The following is a 27,893-nucleotide window of genomic DNA, read 5'->3' as shown; positions in this document are numbered from 1 at the left end:
TGGATGAATTGTTCAACATGTAATGTCACCACCATTTTCGAAATATAAAAACAAAACTTTATTTTTTTCTTGAAAACACAAGTACATTCAGATAAAAACTTTATTTTTTCAAATACCAGAAACAACAAAATCAACAATACCGATAGAAACTCGTTATTTCGTGGTTTCTATTATTTTGAATAGACATTTTTGTAAATAACAGAAATGTAATCTTTTACATTAAAATAACGTAATTTTTTTTTAACAACCTTTTTTGTTAATTTTGCCCGTAAGCTCATTTGAGCTTCAAATTTGGCCCGGCCTCCAAAAACTTTGAGCACCCCTGGTCTAAGAGGTCGAATAAAGAGGCTAATTTTTCGAGTGATTTTACAGACTATCCCATTATCCTATCCTCATTGAGGTGAGGAAGGTAAACATAACTTTTCGGCCCTTCTTGACAGAAAACGTCCTACATACCTACTTGACAGCTCGTTCAAAGGGGACCAGTTTTATTTTTATTTATTTATTTATTTTTAATTTAATGAAAAAAAACGATCAGAAATGGGTTTTTTTACCGTTGTACATAAAAAATTCACATATGACATTCTTGACATTTCTGTCAAGAAGCCCTACACACACGTTCAAAATCACTCAGTTTTCGTCAAAACCGAACCTACTTTGAAATAAGTAAATATAGGACTGATGTTAGATTAAATTTGTGTGAATTTCACTCTATTTTTGTTTAATTCTGAGTGAAATGCACTCAAATCTGACAGATGTCCCATTTACTCATTTCTAAGTAAGTACGGATTTGACGAAAACTTCGTGATTTTGAACATGCGTATAGGCCCGTGGTCTAGAATTGGACAGAAAATAATTTATCTCCATTTTGCACTTTTGAAATCTCGGCGGGTGGCGAATTTCTTGACAAACAGTCTCCCTTTTCCGCAACCCTCCAAAACTGCTCGAATTCTTTCAATATCCTTTTTCGAGCTCTCTTCCCGCACCGGCACAGCCCTATCGCGCGCTCACGTCATCTCCGCACGCTCCCCACAGCTCCTTTTCAAAAGAGATTTCGCGTTCAAAATGCAGTTGTCAACCAGCGCTCGTCCCGTTTCGTCGTCGTCGTCGCCGTCATTCTTTTGTGTTTAATTTCGCGAGAGAGGAAGAAAAAAAGTTGGAAAACGGAACGCAACTTTTTCCCATTTTTTTATTTTTTGTTTGTTCGATTGTTTCGCAACAGTGTTTACTATTAAATTGTTTGAAAATCGCGTTGTTTCGTTTGATTTCGCGAGTTTTTGGTTGGAGAAGAAAGGTGATTTTTCTTTGTTTACGTTTTGGGGGTGTTGTGTGTTTTTGTTTTTATTTTCACCCCCTCCACCAAACAAGCAAAAAAAAGTGCGTGTTTTTGTTTTGCTTTCCGGAACAGCTGATAATCGTGCGGAAACCGACCCGGATCTGTGCCTCGGTGGCCGCCTGGCAACAACAGTCCAGCTGATAATCTGAATCAGGGGGCAAATTTGCATAAAGAAGGCAAGCCACGAGCAGTTCCAGGAGAGCAACAATAGCAGCAGCAACAACAGGCTTAAGTCGCGGACTTACGGCGACCAAGGACGGACAGAGCCGTGGCGTGGCCGCGCGAGGGAGGTCGTTGAGTCGGAAGGAAGGAAAATGTAGGCTTACTTTTCAGTTTGTGGTCTTAATTTGGCCTTTTCTTGCTTCGCTGGCCGTTTTCGGAAAATAGAGATTTAACTTCTAAAAATAAGTCTGGCTGGCTGGCTGGCTGGCACACGGTGGAACATGGTTTGGATGGATTCTAGGGTAGTTGGGCAATCGTTGAACATCGTTTGACTTTGATAAATCGCTCGTTTCCCGGAAGATTTTTCAATTAACCCCTTAAAATCAGTAGAGTCAGTGGAATGTGACTCGTTCTAAGCTGGCTCCCTCCCCCCTCCTTCCCAGTTTCGACTAAAGTCTCAGCTGTTGTAAAGTTAGGCTGTTCGTTTATCGCTCTGAATGGCTCCGGCTCCGGCAAGCTGCTGATAGTGGAATCTCCTTCGAGCTACATTCGTCGCTACATTTCGTTCAGATGAGCTGAGCTGTCTTATCAATCGCTGAGACGACGACGTTGACACTCTCGGCTTCTTCGCACTCACTCGTCGTATATAATTGCCCGTAATTGATTCCGTTTTTTGCCTTTTCTTGCCGACGGCGGCGTTGATGGCCACGGAGATCGCTATCCGCGGGGACAATTGGCACGGTGGGGGGAAAATGTGCTTCTTTTATCAAAAGTAGAGATTGAAAAATAATTGCGCGTGATTCTTTTTAATTTGCGAATTTAAAACAAAATCGCAATTCCTATTCTAAAATGAAAGAAATCAAAAATGCTTAATTTTTCAAATTCCTGATTTTTAAATTCCTATATCTTTAAGTTTTAATTTCTATAAATTTCAAAATTCCGAAATTTATAAAATTATGGCTTTATAAGTTAAATTCAGTTTTTTTCTAGATTTTTTTACAACTGAATGCTAATTTTTTTTTAATTTGTTGAAAAAAATATTCTTGGAATTTTAAATTACCTAACTCTTACATTTTTCCATTTCTACGTTCTTGAATTCTACAATTCTTAACTTCCAAAACTTGTTTTTCAAACACTTGAGGAATATAAAACATAAAATCTTTAAATCCTTTTGTTTTTAAACTAAAATTTTTATCGAAATTATGATTTAGAATTTCGAAAAATTTTGAGTTTAAAAACATGGATTGGATTTAAAGAGTTTAAGTTTTATATTCCTTAAGTGTTTTAAAAAAACAAAAAAGGTTCGAAAATTAAGAATTTTAGAATTAAAGAACGCAGAAAGGCATTTTTGGTGTGAATTTTGTTTATTCTTGGATCACAAGATTCTAATTTTTTTGTATTTTTTATTCTTTTACTAAAAAAATCCTACATTCCACAATTCTTAAATTCCTCGATTTTTAAATTTATATTTTCTTAAACTCTTTTATTCCAAAATTCTTAAATAACTTCAATTTTTTAAATGTAAAATTTTCAAAATCCAGAATTACTTATTTCTTAAATTTTGAAGTTCTTATTTAATAAATGCTTGAATTATTGAATTTTTAAACTAATAAATTTGTATTTTCTTTGAATTTTTAATTCTTTATTTTTATTTTACTATGAAATTAAATTTATATGTTCTGAAATTTTTGAATTGCTGAATTCTTAAATTATTGAAATAAATAATTTTTTGAACTCTAAAATTTTCAAAATCCTAAGTTATTCCAATTTTTGAACTCTCAAATTCTTAAGTTTATCTCAAATTCTTGACTATTTATTTCAGTTATTGAATTCTAGCATTTTGAAATTCCGATTTTTTTTTAGTTTTTATATTAATTTTTAAACATCTAATTTAAAATTTTGAAATTTTTATATTCTTGTTCCCAAATTCTTCAATTCCTAAATTGTTCAATTACTTAAATAAATATCAGATTCTAAAATTTTCAAATTATCAGAATATTGTATTCTTAAATTGTTAAATCCTTCAATTTTTAAACTCTACAAATTATACATTCCTTGATTTTAAAATTCGTGAAATCCTAAACTTTTATGTTTTTTTTTTCATTCTTATGCTTCTAAATTCTCAAACAACTTATATTTTTGATCTCTAAAATTTTCAAAATCTTCAATTATCAAATTCTTAAATTTTTAAACTTTTATTCTTACTTTTTTTAATCCCTAAATTCTTTTTTTTCAAACTCTTAAGTTCCTGCAATTCTTGAATTTCTAAACATTTTTTGTCTTGATCTTCGAATTCCTAAATTATTGAATAACTTAAATTTTTGAACTCGAAAATTGTCACAATCCAAAATTTATAAAACTCTTAAATTCTTGAATTCTCTCTCTTTTAATATTGACATTTTTCTAATTTTCCGAAAAAAATACCTTTTTTGGAATACTTAAGCTAATATTCTGATTAATTTTAGTTCTTCAATTCTTGAATTTTTTAATTCTGAAGTCCTTAAATTCTTGAATTCTATTTTTTAATATAAAATAATAAATAAAATGAAAAGTTTTATCTTAATTCTTAAGCTATAAAATTCCTAAATAATTCTTATATTCCTAAATTTTTCAAAGATTATATTTTTAAATAACTTCAATTTTTTATCTCGAAACTTTCAAAATCTTCAATTTTCATGTTTTTTGATTTTTTAATTTTTATTCTTATTTTTTTTGAATCCCTTAATTCTTTATTTTTTCAAACTCATAAGTTTTTGAAATTCTTGAATTCCTAAAAAAGTTTTTTTCACTCCTGAGCTTTTAATACCTAAATCATTAAATGACTTAAATTTTTGAACTCGGAAATTGTCACAATCCAAAATTATTAAACTCTAAAATTCTTGAAATCTCTATTTTTTAAATAATTAATTTCAAGTTTTTTTTAATTCATATGCTACTAAGTTCCTGAATTCTTATATTCCTAAATTTTTTAAAGCGTAAATTTTAATCGCCAAAATTTTCAAAATCTTAAATTCATTTTTTTTTTAAATTTTTATTATTATTTTTTGAATCTATATTTTTTCAATATTTTTTCAAACTCATAAGTTTCTGATATTCTTAAATTCCTAAAAAAGTTTTTTTTTTTATTTTTGAGCTTTTTATTCGTAAATTTTTAAATAACCTAATTTTTTAACTCGGAAATTGTCTAAATCTACAATTTTTAAATTCCTGAATCTTCATTTTTTAATATTGATATTTTCTGAATTTTCCGATAAAAAATTACCTGCTGAATTTTTAAGTTTTGTGGAATACTTGAGCTAAAATTCTTTTCTTTTTAGTTCTTCAATTCTTGAATTTCTCAATTCTGAAGTCCTTAAATTCTTGATTTTTTTAAATATGATAAAATTAAAAGTTTGTTTGATTCTTATTGCTGAATTCTTATATTCTTAAATTGTTTAAAGCTTATATTTTTAAATAACCTCAATTTTTAATCTCTAAAATTTTCAAAACTTCAATTATCAAATTCTTAGATTTTTTTTTTAATTACTGAATTCTTTATTTTTTCAACCTCATAAGTTTCTGAAATTCTTGAATTCCTTAAAAAAACTTATCCTGAGCTTTTATCCCTTAATTATTAAATAACTCAAATTTTTGAACTCGGAAATTGTCTAAATCCTCAATTGCCAAATTTTTGAATTCCTAAATTCTCTATTTTTTAAAATTTTGATATATTTAATATATTAATATTTTTGGAATTTTCCAAAATTTAAAATCTAAACATTTAAGATTTTCCGAGTTTTTAAGCAAAAAATTCGGAATTATGTTATTTTTGAATTCCTTAATTCTGAAATCCCTAAATTCTTGAGTTCTCTATTTTTTAAATATTGATATTTTTCGAACTTTCCGAAAATCTGAAAAACTTCTAAACTTTTAATTTTTTCGAATTCTTAAGCAAAAAATTCTTATTTTTTTCATTTCTTCAATTGTTGAATTCTTTAATTCCTTAAATTTTCGTTTCTAAAATTTTTATTTTTTTTATCTCATATTTACTTCAATTCTCGCTTAACCCTCTACAACCCAACCCCGCCTCTAGACGGGCTTCGATTTAAAAAATCGCCAAAAATCAATTTTTCAACCAATTTTTGATCTTCAAAAAGCATTGGAAAGAAGAACTTTTAAAATTTTGGAAAATTTTAGGGTTGGAAGTTTGACTTGTTTTATGTGACTTTGCCAATGTTTTTAAAAATGTAATTTTTTTAGGGGTCAACTTTGGCTGTGTTTTTTACTAACATTTCCTATATTTTAAAAGTAAAAAGAAGTATGCAGTAATTTTTCGAGTACCCCGGACTATGCCTCTACGCATTTATTTAAAATTTAAATGATAATGGTTCCATTTTATAGCAGAAAATGTGAAAAACATGCAAAAAAAATAAATGAAAAAGTTACTGTAAAAACATGAAAAAATTAGATAGGCAAAATGTAATGATAGGAGGTGGTAGAGTAGGCCAAATACTACCAAAAACAAACATAAACTAAACAAGATAAATGCAAATTAAAATACTAAAAATGAAACAATAAAAACATAAAACAAGAGAAGTAAAGTTTTTCGTAGAACAAAAGTTGCTCAAAATGACCTCCTAAACACGGGAAAAATAAAAATTTTCGAAAAAAAAATTGGGCAGTAGAGGGTTAATTTTTAAAAGGTCCATAGGAAACCCGTGGCGCATTGATTGTTTTGAAAATGTACACTAGAGTTGTTAGACTCTTCAATCCCTAATATTTTATTTTAATATCCTGAAATTTTAAATTTCTTAAAATTTTCAAATTCTTTATAACTTAAGATCTAACATGTTTAAGATTTAATCTTTTAAGCTCTGTAAATTTCAAGATTTGCACTATTAAAAAATTAAGCTCAAGAGGGACCAAAACCTACAAAACTTTTGAAAATTTACTCCAAAAAAGATATTTGAATGTCAACTGAAGTTCTTCAATGGAGCACCCGCATTCGAGCAGTTTTTGACAGTTCGCTCCATAAGAAATACATTGTAGAAAAAAGCAAAAACTGCTCGAATGGAAGTGCTCCATTAATTAATTTCAAGTTAAAATAAGTCAATGTTCGATTGATATTACTCCATTTCTAAAAAAAAAATCAGAAATTTACCAACACATTCAAAGTATTTTTACATGTTTGTTTGCATCAGATTTCCTATCTCTTTCTCGCAAAAGTTTTTTATCTAGCTGTTTTGTTTTTGACTGACCGCCCGATATGTATCCAACATACTTCGCATGGCTGTGACAGCTCGAGCTCGATCTTTGTTTGCATCAGGACACTATGACGAGAAGTTCGTCATTTTTGGGTTATATTATATTTTTCACTGGGCCTAGAAAGCCTTATACCTTATATTTTTTTGGATATTGACAATTAAACATAAAGTTGCTGAGATTTGTTCCTAAAAGAATGAAAAAATCCAAAAAAATATTGTTTTTCAGTGTTTTCCAAATCCTTTTGGTTTACTAGAGATAGCTCGGCAACTATTGCTCCGATTTTCAATGTTTAAAAAAATTATATCCTGATCAAATTTTCCAATCTTTTGAATGAACATATTTTTGAAATGTCAAAATCCAAATTTAACCTTAAACGTTACACTTTATCGAAACTATAAGGCTTTCTAGGCCCAGTGAAAAAAAAAACATAATTTAACCCAAAAATGACGAACTTCTCGTCACAGTGTCCTGTTGCAAACAATGGTCGAGCGCCAGCTGTCACAGCCCTGCGAAGTATGTTGGCTGACATATCGGGCAGTCAGTCAAAAAAAAAACCAGCTGGAAGTCGCCTGACAAAAAACTTTTGCTAGAAAGAGACAGGAAATCTGATGCAAACAAACCTCCAGCTGCCATGTAAGCATACTTTGAATGTGTTGGTAAATTTCTGACTAGAAAGCCTTGTTGGAAAGTAATTAGATTTTGCTCTTCAAAGTGGTCTTTACTTTAAAGTTTTTTTTTTAGAGAAAATTTTACGTTGATGCTATTTACTATGAAAATTCTGATATTTAGAAAACAAATCAGTATTTGATCCAAAAAAAAGGTTCCATTCTTAAAAAACAGTTTTTGTTAAAATCTCTCAAAATCTGTGAAGATTGAGTTAGAATAAAAGTTCATTTAAAAAAATAACCACCAATCAATCAAGCGTTTGAGTGTTGAGTCGTCGTCGGGGTGGCGCTCTACATTGCTCTAATTCTTTTGGAAATAAAAAGAAATGCTAACTGATTACAGATAGATGGACTGTAATAGAGCAGCGAAATATATTTTGAAGAAGAAAATTTCTTAAAAAGAGAGTCTGAAGGAAACAAATAATGACCACCTGAGGTGAGATCTGAATTGGCTTGAATTTCGAGCGAACAAAAATCCAAATAAACGTTTTAAAAACCAGTTCCACTGCGAGAGAGGCCACTCAACTTTGAAAATGCCACATTTATCATCTTTTGTTGTTACACAAATTCCACGGACTCGAAGTGCAACAACTGCGTCGTTTTGCAACATTTTGATAAAATAAATCGCGTCGACAGTGTCCACGATAAGTGTTTCTCCTCGCAGTACCTGCTGGCGCTGAATATATTTATTCTAATGTAATCGCTTCTGCTGATAGCAAATGGGGTGGGCAATATAAATAATTTGAAATTTATCATTTAATTGCGAGGAAAATTGGTTTATTTATTTCCAATTTGTTTGAACGATTTTATGATTTTAAATTACATGATCGAATTATTTCTCTGCTTTGATTCAGGTCATCTCAGTCATCAATATCAGGTGAAGATTTCTTACAGTGTATACACAAAACGTCAGAACGTCACAGACCAAAGACTAAAATCGAAAGACGTGAAAATTTAATGATTTCAAATTTAAATTTAAATGTCAACTTTTTTATATATTTTTTTCTTAAACATCAACTTATTTAAATTCACTTTTAATTCTGGACACAAAATAATATTAGATTATATTCACATCGCTAAACAGAACAAACACATTTGGCACTCTTCCACCTGCTAATTGGCCAGACGAGAATCTTCGAAAACAAGCATCACGCTTGTTCGTCAAATTATTAAATTAGAATTTTTGCTAATTCGGTTCTCGATTACACTTTAGCAAGGCGTCCTTCCTTCTACATTTACAGCACACTTTTATTTATAAATTATCCAGAAGGGACGCCTACCGAGACTAGATTGACGCACTCTCAATTATTCATGACCAGAGTCTGTTGAACTAACCTCCGTCGTCAAGGGTGCGCGCGTTGCCATGCCAGCCAGAATAATATCAGTTTACTTTGTTTTTCTCTTCCTCCAAACAGAATTCGATTCCGCTGCAAAAAGTGTCTTAAAAGTGTGTGATTGAAAAGTGCCCACCGAAAACCAAAAGTCAAAAGTGTGATTCCTATTATCGTTCCAATGAACTGAAATTTGCTGCCTTTGGGGGGAGCTGTCAAACGTCAAACTGACCCCGGGGTCGCGCCACCATGAAGTTTGCGGAGCATCTGTCCGCCCACATTACGCCGGAATGGCGCAAGCAGTACATCAACTACGAGGTGAGTCCCCGCACGTGCTTTCTGTTTTAATCAGTCATCTTCATCGCCGACTTTAATCAGCTTGGTGAAGTGTCAACATGACGCAGTTTGATTTGCTGTCCACCAGAGGTCACTCCGCTATCAAATGTTTTCGAAAATAATGCATTGGTTCGCAAATTCGCCACCCGTGTCGCTGCAAAACGTGACAAGAGCTTTTGTTGTTGTTTATCTCTGCGTTCGCTCGCATCGAACGAGGGGCCCGCTAATTGAAATGCAAACAAATAATAAAACACATTTTATTGGATGAAATTAGGCGCGTCTGTTTGCAATAAAATCCGCCAGAGGGCTCGGTTTGCGGCGGTTGCTTTAAGTGCCAATAAAGTGCTGCAAACAAGCCAAATAAACGCAAAAGTCATGCCACAGACAAACAGACGTGAAACAATAAAATTTTTGTGAGTTAATGTTAATTGATGATTGGTGGATCTGTTTGTCTGTGGTGACACGTTTTGATCGCGTGAGTTTCGCGACTTTTTTTATTCTTTTGAGTGTGAACGAAAATTTGCCAAACAAACAAGCCTATTGATTTGCAAATGTGCGGGGCGCCACCTGTTTGAGGCAGCGACAACCCGAACTAGGGCGTGATAATAGGAAAAGTGACCTGAAGAGGGAGGGAGGGAGGCTCATAAATCATTTCCTACCAGCCGGCTAGTATCATTGCATTGGCAGAGAGTTATCACGCGATGACGTTCGACAATTGGGGTGATTTATTTGGATTGGCAAACAAGTATGTAACACGCTGTTTTTGGGGCGCATCTTGATTTGATTGTTTTCATTCAAGGGTGTGGTTTCTTTGAGTTAAATCTTATTATTTGATTTTTTAATTTTTTGCAATACATTTTCTGGTCCCTCAGCCCTGAAAAAAAAATTAACCTTCAAAATTTAACTATATATTTTTTTAGATTAAACTAATGGTGTCAAAAAAATCTTTGTAAAAATTTTAAATGAATTCATGAAAATATTTTTCTCGTCTTCCGACTGAAAAATGTAAAATGCCTAAAAATGCAGATTTTTAAAGTGCCCAAAATTAATACTCGTTGTATAAAGTTTTCTGATAAGTTTGAAATCGATTGTACAAGATATTTTCAGCATTATTTTTATCCCCACTGAACCTGTTTGGTTTTTTGAAAATTAATTAGGGAATAAAACAAAATAAACATTGACATTAACTACAGCAACACACAAAAAATACAAAATTTGTAAAAGAAGAGATTTGACCATTGTAATTTTTGTTTTCCATTTATATTTTAAATGTCAATCCATTTTTTTAGGATTTAAATTTAAAATTAGGATTTAAAACAACATTTTGGAATAGACTTCAACTAGAGCCAAGGGACAAATATTTGAAATATTTTTTTTACCAGCCTTCATTCAAACAATAGAAGGGTTTGTATAGACTTGTAATAGACTTTCAAAGTATGAATACTTAAAATATGTCACAAAATGCTGTACTTTATCAAAATTCGTGAATTTTTATGATCTGTAATGTGGGTATCCAATGACGTGAAATTGTGTATTGATTTTCACAATATTAAAAAATTTCACAAATGGTTTTTAAAACGAGCAATTCTCTCAGATTTCGGTCATTCGATTTTTTTTGTATTTTTTAATCAGGCTGAAATTTTTTGGTGCCTTCAACAAAGTTCAAAAAAGAAATTTTTTGAGAATTTTCTCAGCTTTTCAAAAATGTGCACTAATTAAAAAAATTAAAAACTGCGACAATTTTCAAAAAAGTTACTTAAAAATTACTATAACTTGAAAATGGTGCACTTTATCAAAATTTCACTAATTGCAATTGCAAATTTGATTTTGCATCGAAAAATTAAGTTAAAAAAAATTTGGCGAACAATATTTCATTTTTTCAAAAGATCAGTATTGATTCAAAAATTCATAACTCGTTCAAAGATTTTTTGCACAACCTGGAAATTTCTGAAAAGCTGACATTTTATGTTCCCTATAAAATATCAAAAGTAAAAAAAAAATAAAAATAGTGTTTTTTTTTGCAAATCAAGTTTTAGTGACAGAAAGTTAAATTAAAAATCACTTATTTTTTTCTTACCGTGTATAATTTTTTTTCAGTGTAGTCCTTATCCATACCTACAACTTTGCCAAAGACGCCAAATCGATCAAAAAAATCTTCCAAAAAATGCAGATTTTTGAATTTTCATAAATCATTTTTGTATGGACAGCTGCCAAATTTGTATGGAAAATTATATGGACAAACTAATGATGCAAAATGGCAGCTTTGGGTATACCGAAGGCACCAACAAAGTTTGAGTCGGATTAAAAAAACACAAAAAAAAATAATCGAATGACCGAAATCTGAGAAAACTGCTCATAACAACTTTTTGTTTTAAATTGTAACATTTTCTTAACATTTCTTGGTTTTTTAAACATGCAAATTTTCAGAAGTAGCACTATAGAATAGTAAACGACTCAAATTTGTTTTTTTAATTGTCACAGCAATCGATTTTTAATGAGCAAAATCTAAATTTTACAAAAAATATTGTTTTTATTGTATTGGAAAAAAGTTAGTTTTTTGAAAATTTTGTATTTTTTACACACAAAAAATTATACATAAATAATCGATACAAAATTTCGCACCTATATTGCAAATTATGAAAATTAGCTAAATTAAAAAAATACGATATTTCTAAAATTATTATTTTTTACTGAAAGTTCCTAAACACTCCAAATTACGCGTTTCATTTTGATTTTTGAATTTATAAAAAAATATCTACAAAAAAGAGATTTTTCCTTGAAAATAGTATTTTTTTCTATGGGCAGTCTAAAGTTTGTTTTCAAAAGATCCAATAAATCCAATTATTTTTGAAACTGTCTTAAGGGGTTACATACATGTAGAAAATCATAAAATTTCATATTACAGAAAATTCACTAAATTCACTAGAAGATGATTTTCAATCACTCTTGAAAGTTTCATAAAGTTATTTCGAGACTGAACTGAGTAAGAGACGATTTAAGTTCACAATTTTGCCATGCGCAAAGCGAACTGTCAAACTTTGTGAACGTTTTTCTCTAAACACCGAGTTGATTTACGGGTGCCACGATATCTCGAGATGGGATGGACCAAATTTGCTGAAATTTGGGGTGAAAACTCTCAAGACATATCCCGTGTGCATGAGTCTAGAATTTGCAACTTGATTTATGGATGGCCCCCTGTTTAATATTAGAATAATGTTTTTATTTTTATTTCGAAAATTTCTAGTTAATAGCTTAAGTCCTAGGATGAATGATTTTCAAACGCTTTGTTCATGCTTTTTTAAATAAATTATTCTAAAAATCAAACTTGACTTTTTTCTTTGCTCTAGAAAAAACTAAACTGTTACGTCTGTCTGTTTGCGTCTGTGGTATAAACTCTCAAATGTCAAAAATGGTTGTATTGCCAAATCAATCGATTGGTGCATGGCGTTTTTGCTTGCCTACCCAATTTTGGGTAGTGCAGATTGAATTGAAATAAGCCTTTCTCTCAATTTGAAGAAAAGATTAATATTTTTTAACTTTTTTTTGTTTTTTCCATACAACTGCTGAGACCATAGTTGATCCATCTCGCAAACTTATTTTTTTTATTCATTATTATTCAGCCGGAGGCTGGTTCAACTCTTATTTTTTAACTTAATTTTATGGAATTACTTCACTAAACTTCACTTTATTCATTAACCTCATTTACCAACTAAGTATTATTAAATAAACTAAAAGCAAATCATTCGCTTTCGCCCTACCCGGAACTTCCGGTCTACAAAATCCGAAAAAAAAAACACAAATCAACATCAGGAAATGAAGGCGATGCTGTACACGGCCGTCGAGGAGGCCCCCGCGATGGAGAGCGTCGAGGAGGACGTCATCAAGCGGCACTTTGCCAACTTTGACGAGAACTTTTACCACTACTGCGACGAGGAGCTCAAGAAGATCAACACGTTCTACTCGGAGAAGCTGGCGGAGGCGACCCGCAAGTACGCGGCCCTGTCCGCCCAGCTGCGTAGCATGGTCGAGAACCAGCAGAAGGCGAAAACGAAGGCGCACACGCTGAAGCGGATCAACCTGCCGTACCGGAAGGCGCAGGAGCTGAAGCTGGCGTTCAGCGAGTTCTACCTGAGCTTGATCCTGCTGCAGAACTACCAGAACCTGAACCACACGGGCTTCCGGAAGATCCTGAAGAAGCACGACAAGCTGCTGCGGTCGGACAATGGCGGCCGGTGGCAGAAGGAACAGGTCGAGACGAGTCACTTCTTCACGAACAAGGACATTGACAAACTGATCAACGACACGGAAACGACGGTGACGGGAACGCTGGAGGGCGGGGATCGGCAGAAGGCCATGAAGCGGTTGCGGGTTCCGCCGCTAGGCGAGCAGCAGAGTCCGTGGACGACGTTCAAAGTTGGGTTGTTCAGCGGGAGCTTTGTGGTTCTGTTTATTGCGGTGATCTTGTCGGCGATCTTCCACGAGAGTACGGGTGAGAATTTGAAGATCGCCTTCCGGTTGTACCGCGGGCCGCTGCTGTTGATCGAGTTTGTGTTTCTGATGGGCGTCAACATCTACGGGTGGCGATCGTCCGGTGTGAACCACGTGCTGATCTTCGAGCTCGATCCGCGAAACCACCTGTCCGAGCAGCACCTGATGGAGATGGCGGCGATTTTTGGGGTTGTGTGGACGTTGAGCCTGTTGAGCTTCCTGTACAGTGCCAGCTTGAGCATACCGCCGTACGTGAACCCACTGGCGCTCACGATCGTCATGATCGTCTTCCTGATGAACCCGTTCAAGGTGTTCCGATACGAGGCCCGCTTCTGGCTGCTCAAAACCATCGGCCGCATGGTGGCAGCACCGTTCTTCCACGTCGGGTTCGCCGATTTCTGGCTGGCGGATCAGCTCAACAGCCTAGTGACGGCCCTGCTCGACTTCCAGTTCCTGACCTGCTTCTACGTGACAAATGGGAACTGGCTCGAAGCTGGCAGTAAGTACTCTTTATCATTTCTAGGTTAAATCATCTTAAAAATCTAAAATTTCAGACACCCGCCAATGCATGGAGGAAAGCTACATCATCCGGCCCATCGTGAACTGCCTGCCGGCGTGGTTCCGCTTCGCGCAGTGTCTCCGCCGGTACCGGGACTCGAAAGAGGCCTTCCCCCATCTGGTCAACGCCGGCAAGTACTCGACCACGTTCTGTGTGGTGATTTTTGCAACGCTCCGCAGCTTCCACGCGTGTAAGTGCCCCGACTACCCAAAGTGTGAGTAAAAACTGGTTTATGCATTTTTTGACACTTTGCAGCGAAATACGATGACGCGTTCGATAATCCGTACCTGTGGCTGTGGCTGCTGAGTTCCGTCGTGTCGGCGTGCTACGCCTACACCTGGGACATCAAGATGGATTGGGGCTTGTTCGATAAGAATGCCGGTGAGAACACGTTCCTGCGGGAGGAGATTGTCTACTCGACGCCGGTAAGAAATTGATGAAAAATTACAGTTTATTCTCAAAAACTGATTAAAAACAATTTTAACAACATGAATTGTTATTAAATTTGCAACTAAAACTTCATTTTCATTTATTTTTTGTTTGATGTGTAAACAAAATTTGACTTCCATGCTTTGTTTTATCTGAGTGTATTATAAAGTTAAAAAAAAATCAAAGTCTAACAATTTGTGTTGTATCTGATAATGAAAAAACACAATTTGTCAAATAATAAGCATAAAACTATTTTCAACATCTACCATAAATAATTTATGATTGATATTGAAAATAGTGTTCATCTAGTAAAACAATTTGTGCTGTATCTGATAATGAAAAAAACACAATTTGTTAAATAAATAATTGTTAGACCAGCTGAACACTATTTTCAACATCTTCCATAAATAATTTATGAATGATGTGGAAAATAGTGTTCAGCTGGTCTAACAATTTGTGTTATATTTGATTATGATAAAACATAATTTGTTAAATAAAGAATTGTTAGACCAGCTGATCACTATTTTCAACATCCATCATAAATATTTTATGATTGATGTTGAAAATAGTGTTCAGCTAGTCTAACAATTTGTGTTGCATCTGATAATGAAAAAAACACAATTTGTTAAATAATAAGCTGAACACTATTTTCAACATCAATCATATATAATTTATGATTGATGTTGAAAATAGTGTTCAACTAGTCTAACAATTTGTGTTATATTTGATAATGAAAAACACAATTTGTTAATTTATAAGCTTATCATTATTTTCAACATCTACCATAAATACTTTATGATTGATGATGAAAATAGTGTTCAGCTATTCTAACAATTTGTGTTGTATCTGATAATGAAAAAAACACAGTTTGTTAAATAATAAGCATAAAACTATTTTCAACATCTACCATAAATAATTTATGATTGATGTTGAAAATAGTGTTCATCTAGTCTAACAATTTGTGTTGTATCTGATAATGAAAAAACACAATTTGTTAAATAAATAATTGATAGACCAGCTGAACCTCGAGCTGAACACTATTTTCAACATCTATCATAGATAATTTATGGTTGATGTTGAAATTAGTGTTCAGCAAGTTATTTAACAAATTGTGTTTTATTATCATCAAATATATCACAAATTGTTAGACTATCAAAAAATTAGTTTTGTAATACGCTCAAAATAAAACATAGAGAATCGAAACCAAATTTTGTTTACTAATAAGATTTATTTGATGCATCAATGCTAATTATTTAACAAAAAATGTGCTTTATCATTATTTGTGACAGATAGAACAACCAAATCTCTAAACTCAAGTTTACCTAAGTTTTAAATGTTAAATTGGATGAAATTCTAAATTTTAAATTATTCCAGTCTTTTGCATTATAAATAAATTTATCAAATAAATTGTCATTCTGTTCAGTTCTTCTACTACTTCGCCATCGTCGAGGACCTGGTGCTGCGGTTCGTGTGGGCCCTGTCCTTCGCGCTCACCGAGTACCGGATCGTGTCCGGCGACCTGATGACCTCGGTGCTCGCCCCGCTCGAGGTGTTCCGCCGCTTCGTGTGGAACTTTTTCCGCCTGGAGAACGAACATCTCAACAACTGTGGTAAGTTCCGTGCCGTGCGGGACATCTCGATTGCCCCGATCGACTCCAACGACCAGATCATCATCCTGAAGATGATGGACGACGAGGACGGCGTGATCAACAGGTGCGTCACCGGTGGAAATTTTGCCCAAAAGCAATTTTTAACTTAACAAATTATGTTCTAGGGACACCAAACACGGTCGCGCCAAAAACCGAAAGATCAAGGAGGACAAAAAGCCGCTGCTAACGACCTTCAAAGGGTCCCTGCAGGACCTAACGGTGGACATTAGCAGTTCGAAAAAGCTCTGAGAGAGAAAAGTCGCGCTCAATAGTTCAATAGACTAGCCAATTTTTTTTTTGCGAGTGAGATTGTGTACTTACAAGCGGTGTTCTAGCAAGGTGGTTGCCAAAAAAACACAATTTACAATATGTAAGGTGCGCCCACATTCCGCCTTCCGTGCCTAGAAACATCGCCGTGGAGTTGTTGAGAATTTCATCTATTGTGCGGTCTTACCGTTAGCGTTAAGAAAAAAAAGTGAAGATTGCCTTACTAGGAAATGTTTGTACTTTAAAAACAAAAAAAAAACTTTTTATTCTTTACCTTTAAGGAACGATGCAACGATTGCAATAAAAAAAACCTAGTTTGTTAAGGTTCTGAGCAGCAGTGGCAAGAGTGTAGTTAAAGGCAGTATTACTTATCGCGATTTTTGAGTTTTTTTAATTTGTGTTTTTTTTTTTCATCTCCCTTCAACGTAACAAATTATGTTTTAGCATGAAGTGTCGTATTTAACTTAGAGAGTTTTAGACCAAATCCAGCTTGAGAACGATTCGGATGTGTTAGAATGTTCGGTTAAACAAAGATTTCAGCATATTTTCGTATACCATTTCTAGAAGAAAGACGATAAAAAAACAGTGTTACCTATTTTGTTAGAGCTGGCATGTTGCGCGCAGATCAGATAAGCGAGAGGAACAGATTTGTGATTTCATTCCAATAAAGATATAGCAAAATACTATATTTTGTCGAGTAAGTGTGTCGATTGTTTTTATTGTTGGAAATATGATACAATTGCCTTTATCAAGCAAAATAAAACCTAATTTAATGTTTAAATACATATTTTTGTTCTACGTATTGGGTTTAAATTCCTTTAGATACAACCATAATTTTTTTTGGTTGCAATTATCAAAATAATGATCTTTTTTTTTATTTATCATAAAACATATTTGTTTTTGCTTTTTAAGTGTTTTGAGTACTTCATTAAAAAACACCCAAAAAGCAAAAAAAAAGGCTTACCTTTTTTTAAAAAAAAACTTCATACATGCATTTTTTTTATTTTTCACACTCCAATTTTTCTGCTGGAATAAAAAAAACTCACCGTTTGGCAGTAAAAAGTGGATAACTTCGCAAATAATGAGTAATTTTGCCGAATTCTCTGGGAAAAAGTTATATTTAACTAGCCCAAGATCTTAACTTTTTTCTCCCGAGCGATAAATTGCTCTATTTACGGACAGAAATCTGACGAACTTGAAAATGAAAACTTAAAAATAAAGTTTTTAAGCATTATTCTTTTTCCTTTGTTTGTCTTCCTATTTTTGCAGTGTGTTAAGGAGCCATTACACTAACGCAAACAAACAAACTCGCCCTTTTTCGTGTTTGACAGTTTGCCAAACTCGCAAACAAGGCAAAATGAATCCAGGCAAACAAATAAAGCAGACAAACTGATTAACTGTCAAAAAGTGCGAGTTTGTTTGTTTGCGGTAGTGTAATGGCTCCTTTACAAAAATATCGAATTCATGCCGAGATATTATCGAAATTTAAACGATTTCATAAATAATAAAAAATAAATAAACATTCCTAATTCAACTTCACTGGAAAAAAAAATTCACATTTCGGTTAAAGTCTCAAGCAGCAGTTGTCTCGAGTTATCCTCAATTTTCGAGAAACATTGCTCAAGAGATAATGTTGGCCCTGATCACGATATCTCATAAATCCAATTGCTGAAATTAAATGTTCTTTTAGGTCTGCGACTACCTAGTGAGATATTTATTTATTCCTAGCAATTTAAACCTTGCAGGCACTTTTTTTTGTATGCAAACAATAAGGGTTTGTTTGCATTATTTACAAGATACCACATTTTGGTATCTTTTACTAGTTTTCCGGGTTTTCGCCTCTAAAACTCAATCCTGTGCTTTTGATTTTTTTTAGTTTTGCAAATTTCTCACAAGAATGACGCACCAAATATCTTGATTTGTTTATTGCTGGCGCAAGACTTGAATCCGAGGATTTTTTTAACAGTGTTATTTAATCTGTTTCTTGCGTTTCTTGATTTAAGAAGAATGAAATCCAACTCTCTTACAGAAACAGAGACGAAATCATTTTTTTTTTCATTTGAATGAGCAATTCCAGCTCAAATTAGGAATTTTTCTGGTACTTTTGTACCCGACCCTCTCCGATTTCAATGAAACTTTTTAGACATGTTATCCTAGGCCTATAAGCCATTTTTGTGTATATGGAGCCAATTGTACTCGAAAATAACATTTGAGAAGGGCGTAAGTAATTTAACTATTTTTGTATTTTGTAATTTCAAAATTACTTTAACTCAAAGCCGTTGCATCGTATCAAAAAGTGGTCAAAGACAAACTTGTAGCATAGAATAGAGATAGGTAGAATTGCCACATGCCGATTCCCCCTTGTAAACGTCAAGCGACACTGCCGACAGCGCCACCACTGCTAGAAACGGGGAACTTAAGTCGAAATGCGCACTGTGCACTTTGATGGAACTGCCCTGTGCATTCTGGAGGGTGCGTTTTGTTTGACAGTGACAGGCTTGTTGACGTTCAGTTGGCAATCAAAAATGTGAAATCGTACTTGCCATTTCATTAGGGCACATAACTTTTTTAGACAAGAGTTTGTCCCTTTCACACCTTATGTAAACTGTCATTTGAGTGAAAGGGATACACTATTGTTTACAAAAGTTATGTGCCCTTTTGAAATGTTAGGCTCCAAATGGTGCTTGGAAGCCGGATGAAAAGACGAGACTAGTGAAGGCGGTAGAACGTTAGGATTAGGCGCAAATTGCGGTTTAAGTTGGAGTGCGGAGTCTTTGCTGGAACACCACGACCACTTTTCTTCACTCCGAACGGCAAAACAGTCATTTCCTCGATTCTTCACTTGGTTTGACAGCGACAGCGAAATGTCAACATGACAAAACAGATGTCTTGGAGAAGTGAAAACGGGTGTCAACTTATTTGGCATAATCTTGAAATTTAGAAAAAAAAAGATGCTGATGCGAAATAAAAATCATTTAATCTTATTTAAAACAAAATATCCTAGTTAAGGGATGCACTTATCTTGAATTTTCATAATTGTTTTGATTTGTTTTCCATGTTTTTTTTTAAATCATTTTACATTTTTAATGAATAATATATATGTGCCAACCAGTTCTCCACATTCTTGACAATATTATGCGCAGGGTGTTGTAGTTCCCCGTTTCGCCGCTGGCATCAGTTAGACAGCACAGTTTTGTCCCCCGGTCGGTAAATGAGTGGCAATTCTATCTTTCTCTACACCCTTACCAAAAATCATGATTTTTTGAGTTCTAAATCCCACTTTTCATACGATTTTTTGAGTTCAGGTACTACAACCATAAAAATGGTTATATGGGTTGAACTGAAAAATTCGTATGAAAAGTGGGATTTGGAACTCAAAAAATCATGATTTTTGGTAAGGGTGTATTCTATGCATGTAGGAAATCTGACGGGCTTTCTAAAAAAATACACTGAAAGAAAAATACACCCCACTTCCATTAGATTTTTCAATTTTTAAGTTTAAAAGTTAAATTTGAAGGTTAAATTTGTTTTCGTTCAAAAATTTGTTTATAGCCTAAAATGTTACGAAAAAGACTTACGAAAAATGCAGGATGGTATGTCTCTCCTAAAAAAAATACAAAAATCATTTACTAAAACTGTTTTTTTTTTTAAAAGTGGTCTAAACGTCAACATTTTCAAAAACCGATAGTAGGAATCGATTCCTCAGACAATTTTACATAAAAGTGTACACATTGACCATTGTCCTTTGTCTAATCCTTGTAAAGATACAGCTGTTTTTAAAATAAAAATGTTGAAAAAATAGGTTTTTTATGGTTTTTTTTTTGCAATTTCTAAATGAAAGACTTCTGGAGTTTTTTTTGAAAAGGTCCAATAAACCAAATTTCCAGTTTTTGCTTTTTGGGTGTTTTTAGAACCACCTTGGGTCAGGGGTATTGAAAAACACCCAAAAAGCAAAAACTGTAAATTTGGTTTATTGGTCCTTTTCAAAAAAAAACTCCAGACTTGATTTTTTAGTCTCTTATATATATTTTTACCGGAAAGCTCGTCCAATTTCTCATAAATTTGCCTTTGACAGCTTTTTTATTTGACTCGTTTTAATATTTACGTAAGCTTATTTAATATCCATGTTTCTACCACACTGAAAAAAAAATACTATTCTCAGTTATGAGCAATGTAATTAAGGTCATATCTGTAAGCCCATACATCCAATTGAAATGCTGCCAAAGACAAACTTATGGGAAAGCTTTCCGGTAAAAATGTTTTCAATGAAAAATCAAGTCTGTCATTTAGAAATTGCAAAAAACCATAAAAAAACCTTTTTTTCAACATTTTTATTTTTAAAACCGCTGTATCTAAACAAGGATTGGACATAGGACAATGGTCAATATGTAGACTTTTATGTAAAATTGTCTGAGGAATCGATTCCTACTATCGGTTTTTGAATTTTTGACGTTTGGACCACTTTAAAAACAAACAGTTTTAGTAAATGATTTTTGTATTTTTTTAGGAGAGACATACCATCCTGCATTTTTCGTGAGTCTTTTTGTAACATCTTAGGCTATTTCCTCAAATCCTTCAAATTTAACTCTTAAACTTAAAAATTGAACAATCTCATGGAAGTGGCGTGTATTTTCTTTTCAGTGTATTTTTTTTCAGAAAGCCCGTCAAATTTCCTACAAGTTTGTACAAGGCTTTGAGTTACAGTAATTTTTAAATTACAAAATACCAGAAAAATTCCTGATTTGAGCTGGAATTGCTCAAATATAACCTCACTGGGTTATTGAAGTCTCAACATTTTTAGCATTAATTTTCTCATCAAAATTGCATGTCACTTAATTTTTGCAATTGAGTATTATAATTATTTTTTTTCATGGAACAACATTTTGAGTACGCTTGCAAATCAAGTGTGTACGGTTTTTAAAGAAAAAATACTTGTAAAAACATTGGTTAGTAGAAATCATGATAAACGAAAGAAAAAAAAAATGACCTCTGGTCGAGCCTCTGGTTCATGATCAATAAATAAAATTTAATAAAAAACAACCATGGAATGACTCAAAATGTTTCCCCTTTTTTAAGGTTAAATGTGAAAACCAAATAAAACTAATTTAGAAAACAAGCATCAAATCTAGAGTATTTTTTTTAAATTCCTATAAACTATTGTGTTTCATTTTTTCAAAAAAAAACTCAATTTAATCACAAAAATCGCCGACCAACAACCAGTGAGTTGACTGTAATTAATAACTCATCTTGAAAAAATAACAAATCGTGTTCCCTTTGACGAATCACTTTCGATGCTTTTTCAAACACGTGCTCGCACTCACACAACCTCACCTTCAGAGAACTGTCAAAATCATCCGCTGCACGCGACTTCAACAATTCAAAACAAACCCAGCAAAATCCTTCGCGATGGCCGCACGAATCGGTGTCCAATCGCTGCTGTCCGGGCCCCAGCTGCTGGCCACATCGCTCGCGTCCACCCGCCTCCAGGTGCGTCATGGCCATCGCCTTCGTGGCAAGGCCCCGGGCGTGGCCAAAACGCTGGAGCAGCGACTTGCCGGTAAGTTTTTTTTTGGGGTTTGTTGTGTAATCAGTGCTGGAGTTGAGGCTTTCATGTTTTTCGTCGTAGAGGAACGTGCCGTCGATCCGGAGGTGGCCCGGAAGGTCAACATCGGATTTCCTCACCTGAAGCCGGCCCGGTCGGCGCAACTCAAGGAGCGGCTCGACCATTTGAAGGCGCAGCGGTCGAATCCGGAGCTGGAGAAGCTTGCTAGGGCGAAAACTCGTAAGATTGCGTTGAGGAAGTTGGTTTGAAATGATTCTAATTTTATTCTCATTGTAGTAACCGTCGATCCGGAGCTGGTCCGCCGCGACTGGCTCAAAACCAGCGGTCCCTTCCACGTGCAACGCCTGGCGGAACATTACGGCGTGTTCAAGCACCTCTTCGGAGCGGCCTACTTTGTCCCCCGGGTCAACCTAAAGGTGGCCTTCCCCACCAGCGGTGGCGAGCTGGCCAGTCCCGTGTACTACGGCAACGTAATCAAACCGTCGGAAGCGACCTCGGAACCGGACGTCCAATTCGATCCCAACTTTGACTTCAAAGGTGCCGAATCCAAGCAGGTCGGTGGTGACTCCTGGTGGACGCTGGTCCTCACCAACCCGGACGGACACTTTACCGAAAGCGACAAAGAGTACTGCCACTGGTTCGTGGCCAACATCCCGAACGGAGACGTGGCCAAGGGCGAGCGGATTGTGCCGTACCTGCAGCCGATTCCGCCGAAGGGAACCGGCTTCCATCGGCACGTCTTTGTGCTGTACAAGCAGGAGAAGAAGCTCGACTTTGGGGAGTACGCGGTGGGTGAGCAGGACCGGACGGATTTAGCGAAGAGGACGTTCCAGACGGTGGAGTTTTACCGGCGGTTCCAGGACGAAATTACGCCGGCGGGGCTCGCGTTCTTCCAGGCGGACTGGGATCAGAGTTTGGTCGGGTTCTACCACGATGTGCTGAGTGAGTATCGGGTTTAGCACGATAATTTTATATTTTGAAGTTTGGATTTTACGTAAAAAATTATGCTGAAAATAATTTCAAATAATATTTTTATTCATCATGAATAATCTGGTGAAATTTTACACCCAATGTTTAATGAAAATATTTTCCAGGAAACTCGCAATTGATGAAACTTGCCCTTCAATTTATACATCCCTGATAAAAAAATTAGTATTTTTTTTTTTTGAAAAAACTAAAAACATGAAAGTTGAATATTCTGAAATTTAAAAAGATGAAATTCTAATCTTAAAAAACTAAAAAACATTAAAAAAAATCTTCAAGTTTAGATTTTCTATAATCATGAAAAATTTTAAACCTTTAAAAATTGTAAAACTCAAAACAATGGAAAAATCTCAGCCAAACCATGAAAATTTTAAATTCAAAAAATATTAAAATATTATTAAGCAATATTGGAATCTCTTGGAATCTTAAATCTAAATTCTTAAAATCAAACCTTACAAAATAAAATTTTACGCAATCTAAAATATCTCAAAACCCAATCCAACAATTTCAAGGTCTTAAAAGTCTCAAATTTTGTCATCTTTGAATTTCCAATCTAAAAGTTCTTAAAATTTCAAATCTCAAAATTTTCAAATCTTCTCATAAAATCCTAAAATATTTAAATCATGATCTCAAAGTTATAAAATTGAAAAACAAATCAATTTTAAATATCATAAAAAATTAAAAAATGTCAAAATCATGAAATCCCAAAAATCAAAAATTTCAAAATCTTCAATTTGTGCAAACTCTTAGAAAAAAAACTCCTAACAAATCTTAGAAATCTTGATGTTTTCAAAAATATATCAAAAGCTAGCTAGGGGCCATCCATAAACCACTCGATACCTTAAAAAACTAGAAGCTAGGAAAGGCAATGTTGTAAAAAATATTACATAAAAAAATTATTAGCTCCGTAAGCACTCAAGTGTTCACAAAAAAAAAAACAAATATTTTTAATCACCTAAATTTTAAATATTGGTGATAAAACGACACCACATTTCGAATTGATGTTAAGTAAAATATTCAAAATATACAGTATTTTTTTATAAAATAAAATCAGGTTTTCACAAAATTAAGTTTATTTGAAACTACTTAAATTTTTCATTTTGTTATAAAGTGACGTGAATTTTAAATGGGTTTTAACTATTTTTTTTAAATACCCACTGTTTATTTTTTTGTTTCTAAAATTTGGAAAACCCTCAATTTCTAATAATCTTCAATATTATACGTCATACAACTAAAAATTTTTAATGGCAACTCAAATTTTGACAAAATACCTAGCAAAATACTGTATTTTTGATAAAACCTATGTTTCACAAATTTAAATATTGATGTCAAAACAGCTTGATATTTCAAATGAAATTTTTAAAGTCCATTTCTGTCAAAAACCGTATTTTTGTAAACAAATTGAATTTTGAAAATTCAAGAAAAAAACTTTCATTTTTACGATAAGTGTCAAACGACACGAAATTAAAAAAAAATACAAAATTTTTAACAAAGTATCTTTTTTTTTGAAATCAATGATATTTCAAACAAAATTGTGTATGTTAAAAGCACACAAATTTTAATTTTTTTGAAGATGTCAAACGATGCTAAATTATGAACTTTGAAAAAAAAAGTTGTACATATATTTTTAAAAATATTTTAAATTTAGTTTTCAAACGACGCAAAATCTTGAGAGGTATGTCAAAACTTGAGAGGTATGTTCAAATGTAAACTCGCATATTTTAGAAAAAAAACATGAAATTTAAATATTGATGTCAAAACAGCTTGATATTCTGAATGAACCTTAAGTCCAGTTCTGTCATAAAACCGTATTTTTGAAAAAAATAAGAATTTTTAAAATACGAAAAAAAAAATTTTTCAAGATAAGCGTCGAACGACGTGAAATTTGAAAAGATTTTCATTAAATTTTTGCAAAGTATCGTATTTTTGAAAGTATTGATATTTTTTTTTACAAAATTGTGTATTTTAAAAGTACAGTAGTTGTTCGGTAACTGGGCGTTGTTTAACTGGGCTGCTTTTTAACTGGGCGCTCGATAACTGGGCCGTAGCCCAGTTAAAAAGCAGACAAACGTCAAAAAACCAAAACAAACCGAAATGACCCAGGGGTTAATGGATGAAAAAGCATGTTCAATAAATAATAAAAACTTTTAACAAACTTTTATTTCATTTCAAGTCACAATTAAAGAAATATGAAAAGTAAACATCGTAAATAAATTTGATTAACTTTTACTTTTATATTTCATCAGAAAAATATTATGCATCGGTGTTCCCCTCGTTTTTTTTCGTTCAGCCCAGTTAGCGAGCAGCATTCGGTGACTGGGCTACGTTCTCAGCCCAGTTACCGAACAGAAACTGTACACAAATTTTCATTTTTTGCTAAAGCTGTCAAACGATGCTTAATTATGAATTTTTATAAAATTTTGTACATATTTTTAAATAATATGTTTAATTCAGTTGTCAAACGACGCAATATTTTGAAAGGTTTTAATTTTTTTATCTAAAAATATGTCAATTCAATTATGTCAAAATATCGTATTTTTTAAAACTATTTTTTTGCAAAATCTGTAATTTGGATACTACTCAAATTTTTAAACGGCTCAATATCAATGTCACACTTTTTTAAGTTAAGTTTTCACAAATTCTTGAATTTTAGAAAATACTAGTTTTAAAATTTTCAATATTAATGTCAAACGACGCCCAATTTTCAATTAGTTCAAATTTTTACTAGATATTTTTTTACCAAAAATTACAAATTCTTGAATTTTAGAAAATACTAGTTTTAAAATTTTCAATACTAATGTCAAACGGCGCCCAATTAGTAAAAATTTTGACTAGATATATTTTTTTCAAAAAATCGTACGACTTTACAATATATTTTTTTAAAATGCTGAAATTTTCAGTATTGATGATAAAACGATGAGAATATTTTGTGAAAAAAACAGTATTTATGATTTTTTTTTAAATTTTATACCTAATTCATATCAAACAACTCAAAATTTACAATGGATTTTTACAAAAAAAAAAGTATGTACAGGTATTTTTTTAAATACAGAATTCAGGTGAATTTTGATGGATATTTATAACATTATATTTTTTGATTTAAACTGCTAATATTTGAAGAAAACTCAGTATTTTTTGATATTCGCATTAACAAAATATGTTAGCAGAAAATTTTGCTTCAAATGTAATAAAATTTTCCTTTTATAAACATTTTTTCAATTCCCTCTTCTCCTCCCCTTCGCCTTCGCCAGAGCTCAAACACCCGGTGTACGAGTATGACTTCCCGGCGCCGTACCTGCGCGATCAGGAGTGGTTCCCGCTGCGCCGACCGTTCAACCTGTACATGGACAAGTACCGCGACCCGAAGCAGGTCGCCAAGGAGTATCTGGCCCGGAAGCTGGCCCGGACGCATCCCTTCGAGGGTCCGGAACCGGCGCTCCGATTCCCGAACGCCCATCCGGTTCCGCGGGAGGTGCCCTCGTGGTTGACCACGCAGATCAAAAAGGACCGCCGCGGCTGGGGCCGGGTGAATGACGTTTGAGGAGGGCGGGTTTTCTGTTTAGAGTGTAGCGTACAAGAAGGTCAATAAAAAGGTGAAAAGATTTGCGGAGGTTATTTTTTTTTCGATGACAAAACACAACAATTACGTGAGATAACTTGGTTTTTGTTATCCAAACAAGCCGACAACAAGACAATTATCATGGCGTGATAAAAATTATGCAACACTTTCACCCTCGGAAACCAGCTGGCCGATCGGTTTTTTACAATCGAAGTTGGCGCTGAATGCTGATTTAATGTCGCAGCAGGCTCTGGCGGTGTTTTGGGCAAAACAAAAATGCCAAAACAACAACAGAGGGGCATGAAAAATGAATCAGCGATGACAGAAAGAGAAAAATGTCTGATTCGAGTTCGATAACATTTTGCATTCAAGTTGGCACGGATTTTTTCTTCATGGAAGCTTTTAGGGTCATCTGTCAAATGTTGACATTTACATATCAATATAAATTTTGATTTTTTTCAAACTTAAGTTCAAACATTGCCAAATTACCCACAAACTTCCTTCAAACAAATCACAGCCTTAACTCATACGCGTAAATTTGCTTGCGTAAAACAGCTGAAATGGACGCACTAAATTTGCATCAAAAGTCAACAGCCAATGGCTAGCAAAATGAAAGGAAATTCGCACCGCCAACTTGGATCGCATTTCGCATTCTTCCCTCTCGCGCTCGCGCGCTTCTCTAATCGATCCCAGTAGGCGGTGTGTACGTGTGTGTTTACATTAGCATAATTAATTCGATTTAATGTCTAGTTTGTGTGTGTGCGTTGTACCGCCTACGTAGCTTGCTGCGATCGAATTTTAAAGTTTGGAAAAAAAAATCTCAACTCAGAGCGCAGAGCGAACATAATGTTATGCGCTTTTATGCTTAAACCATATTTTTTTAAACTTTTTTTTTCTTATGTTAAGCACACACATGTTCAGCTTGAGCACGATTATGAATGAAAACGGAATAAAGTTTATGCTTTCGGTGGAGAATTCACTGCGCTTTGCTGGAGAAATGCATGTAGGGTAAGAGCTTATTTGTTTGAAACTTTGTTTGTCTGTCACTCCCAAAAATATTAAGTTTATTTTTTAACCTTTTGTTGACTCAATGTCAGGATAAGTTTTAGCAAATGTCGATCTGATCCTGATCTGATCTGAAGAAGTAGTTTGGTTACGTTCTGCTTTCATAAGAAAACAAGGCTTTTTACACTGTAAAGGAAGTATTAGACTACGACAAACAAACTCGCAAACAAACTTTTTAACATTTTGGATTTGTTTGCAGAAACATCAGCCTGCATTCATTTGGCAGACTGTCAAACACAAAAAAAGTGCGAGTTCG

The 27,893-nt window shown here is 33.7% G+C and overlaps 2 protein-coding genes across 3 annotated transcripts; both read left to right on the top strand.

The window, feature by feature from the left end:
• Positions 1 to 1,063: 1,063 nt before the first annotated feature.
• On the top strand, positions 1,064 to 17,167 carry LOC6042750 (xenotropic and polytropic retrovirus receptor 1). 2 transcript variants are annotated; one of them, XM_038266659.1, is made up of 8 exons: positions 1,064 to 1,294; positions 1,409 to 1,652; positions 8,823 to 9,056; positions 12,885 to 14,061; positions 14,117 to 14,311; positions 14,377 to 14,546; positions 15,974 to 16,263; positions 16,325 to 17,167. In XM_038266659.1, the coding sequence occupies exons 3-8, from the start codon at positions 8,988 to 8,990 to the stop codon at positions 16,446 to 16,448; spliced, it is 2,025 nt and encodes a 674-aa protein (XP_038122587.1). In that variant the 5' UTR covers positions 1,064 to 1,294; positions 1,409 to 1,652; positions 8,823 to 8,987; the 3' UTR covers positions 16,449 to 17,167. The 2 variants fall into 2 exon arrangements, with proteins under 2 accessions (XP_038122587.1, XP_001870760.2); XM_001870725.2 differs by lacking the exon at positions 1,409 to 1,652.
• Positions 17,168 to 21,815: 4,648 nt separating this feature from the next.
• On the top strand, positions 21,816 to 26,618 carry LOC6042749 (39S ribosomal protein L38, mitochondrial). Its single transcript, XM_001870724.2, has 4 exons — positions 21,816 to 22,023; positions 22,093 to 22,248; positions 22,306 to 22,971; positions 26,265 to 26,618. The coding sequence occupies exons 1-4, from the start codon at positions 21,873 to 21,875 to the stop codon at positions 26,552 to 26,554; spliced, it is 1,263 nt and encodes a 420-aa protein (XP_001870759.2). The 5' UTR covers positions 21,816 to 21,872; the 3' UTR covers positions 26,555 to 26,618.
• Positions 26,619 to 27,893: the final 1,275 nt, after the last annotated feature.

Source organism: Culex quinquefasciatus, chromosome 1 (assembly GCF_015732765.1).
Source record: "Culex quinquefasciatus strain JHB chromosome 1, VPISU_Cqui_1.0_pri_paternal, whole genome shotgun sequence".
Classification (NCBI taxonomy): domain Eukaryota; kingdom Metazoa; phylum Arthropoda; class Insecta; order Diptera; family Culicidae; genus Culex; species Culex quinquefasciatus.
Note: the sequence above shows the minus strand (reverse complement) of the source record. Positions and strands in the feature narration are given on the sequence as shown.

Bases quoted from the DNA above. Each gene is read 5' to 3' on its own strand.
- LOC6042750 (XM_001870725.2), top strand. From the start codon at position 8,988: ATGAAGTTTGCGGAGCATCTGTCCGCCCACATTACGCCGGAATGGCGC. The intron at 9,057-12,884 runs GTGAGTCCCCGC...AATCAACATCAG, and splicing joins AGCAGTACATCAACTACGAG to GAAATGAAGGCGATGCTGTA. The intron at 14,547-15,973 runs GTAAGAAATTGA...CATTCTGTTCAG, and splicing joins AGATTGTCTACTCGACGCCG to TTCTTCTACTACTTCGCCAT.
- LOC6042749 (XM_001870724.2), top strand. From the start codon at position 21,873: ATGGCCGCACGAATCGGTGTCCAATCGCTGCTGTCCGGGCCCCAGCTG. The intron at 22,024-22,092 runs GTAAGTTTTTTT...TTTTCGTCGTAG, and splicing joins GCTGGAGCAGCGACTTGCCG to AGGAACGTGCCGTCGATCCG. The intron at 22,249-22,305 runs GTAAGATTGCGT...TTCTCATTGTAG, and splicing joins GCTTGCTAGGGCGAAAACTC to TAACCGTCGATCCGGAGCTG.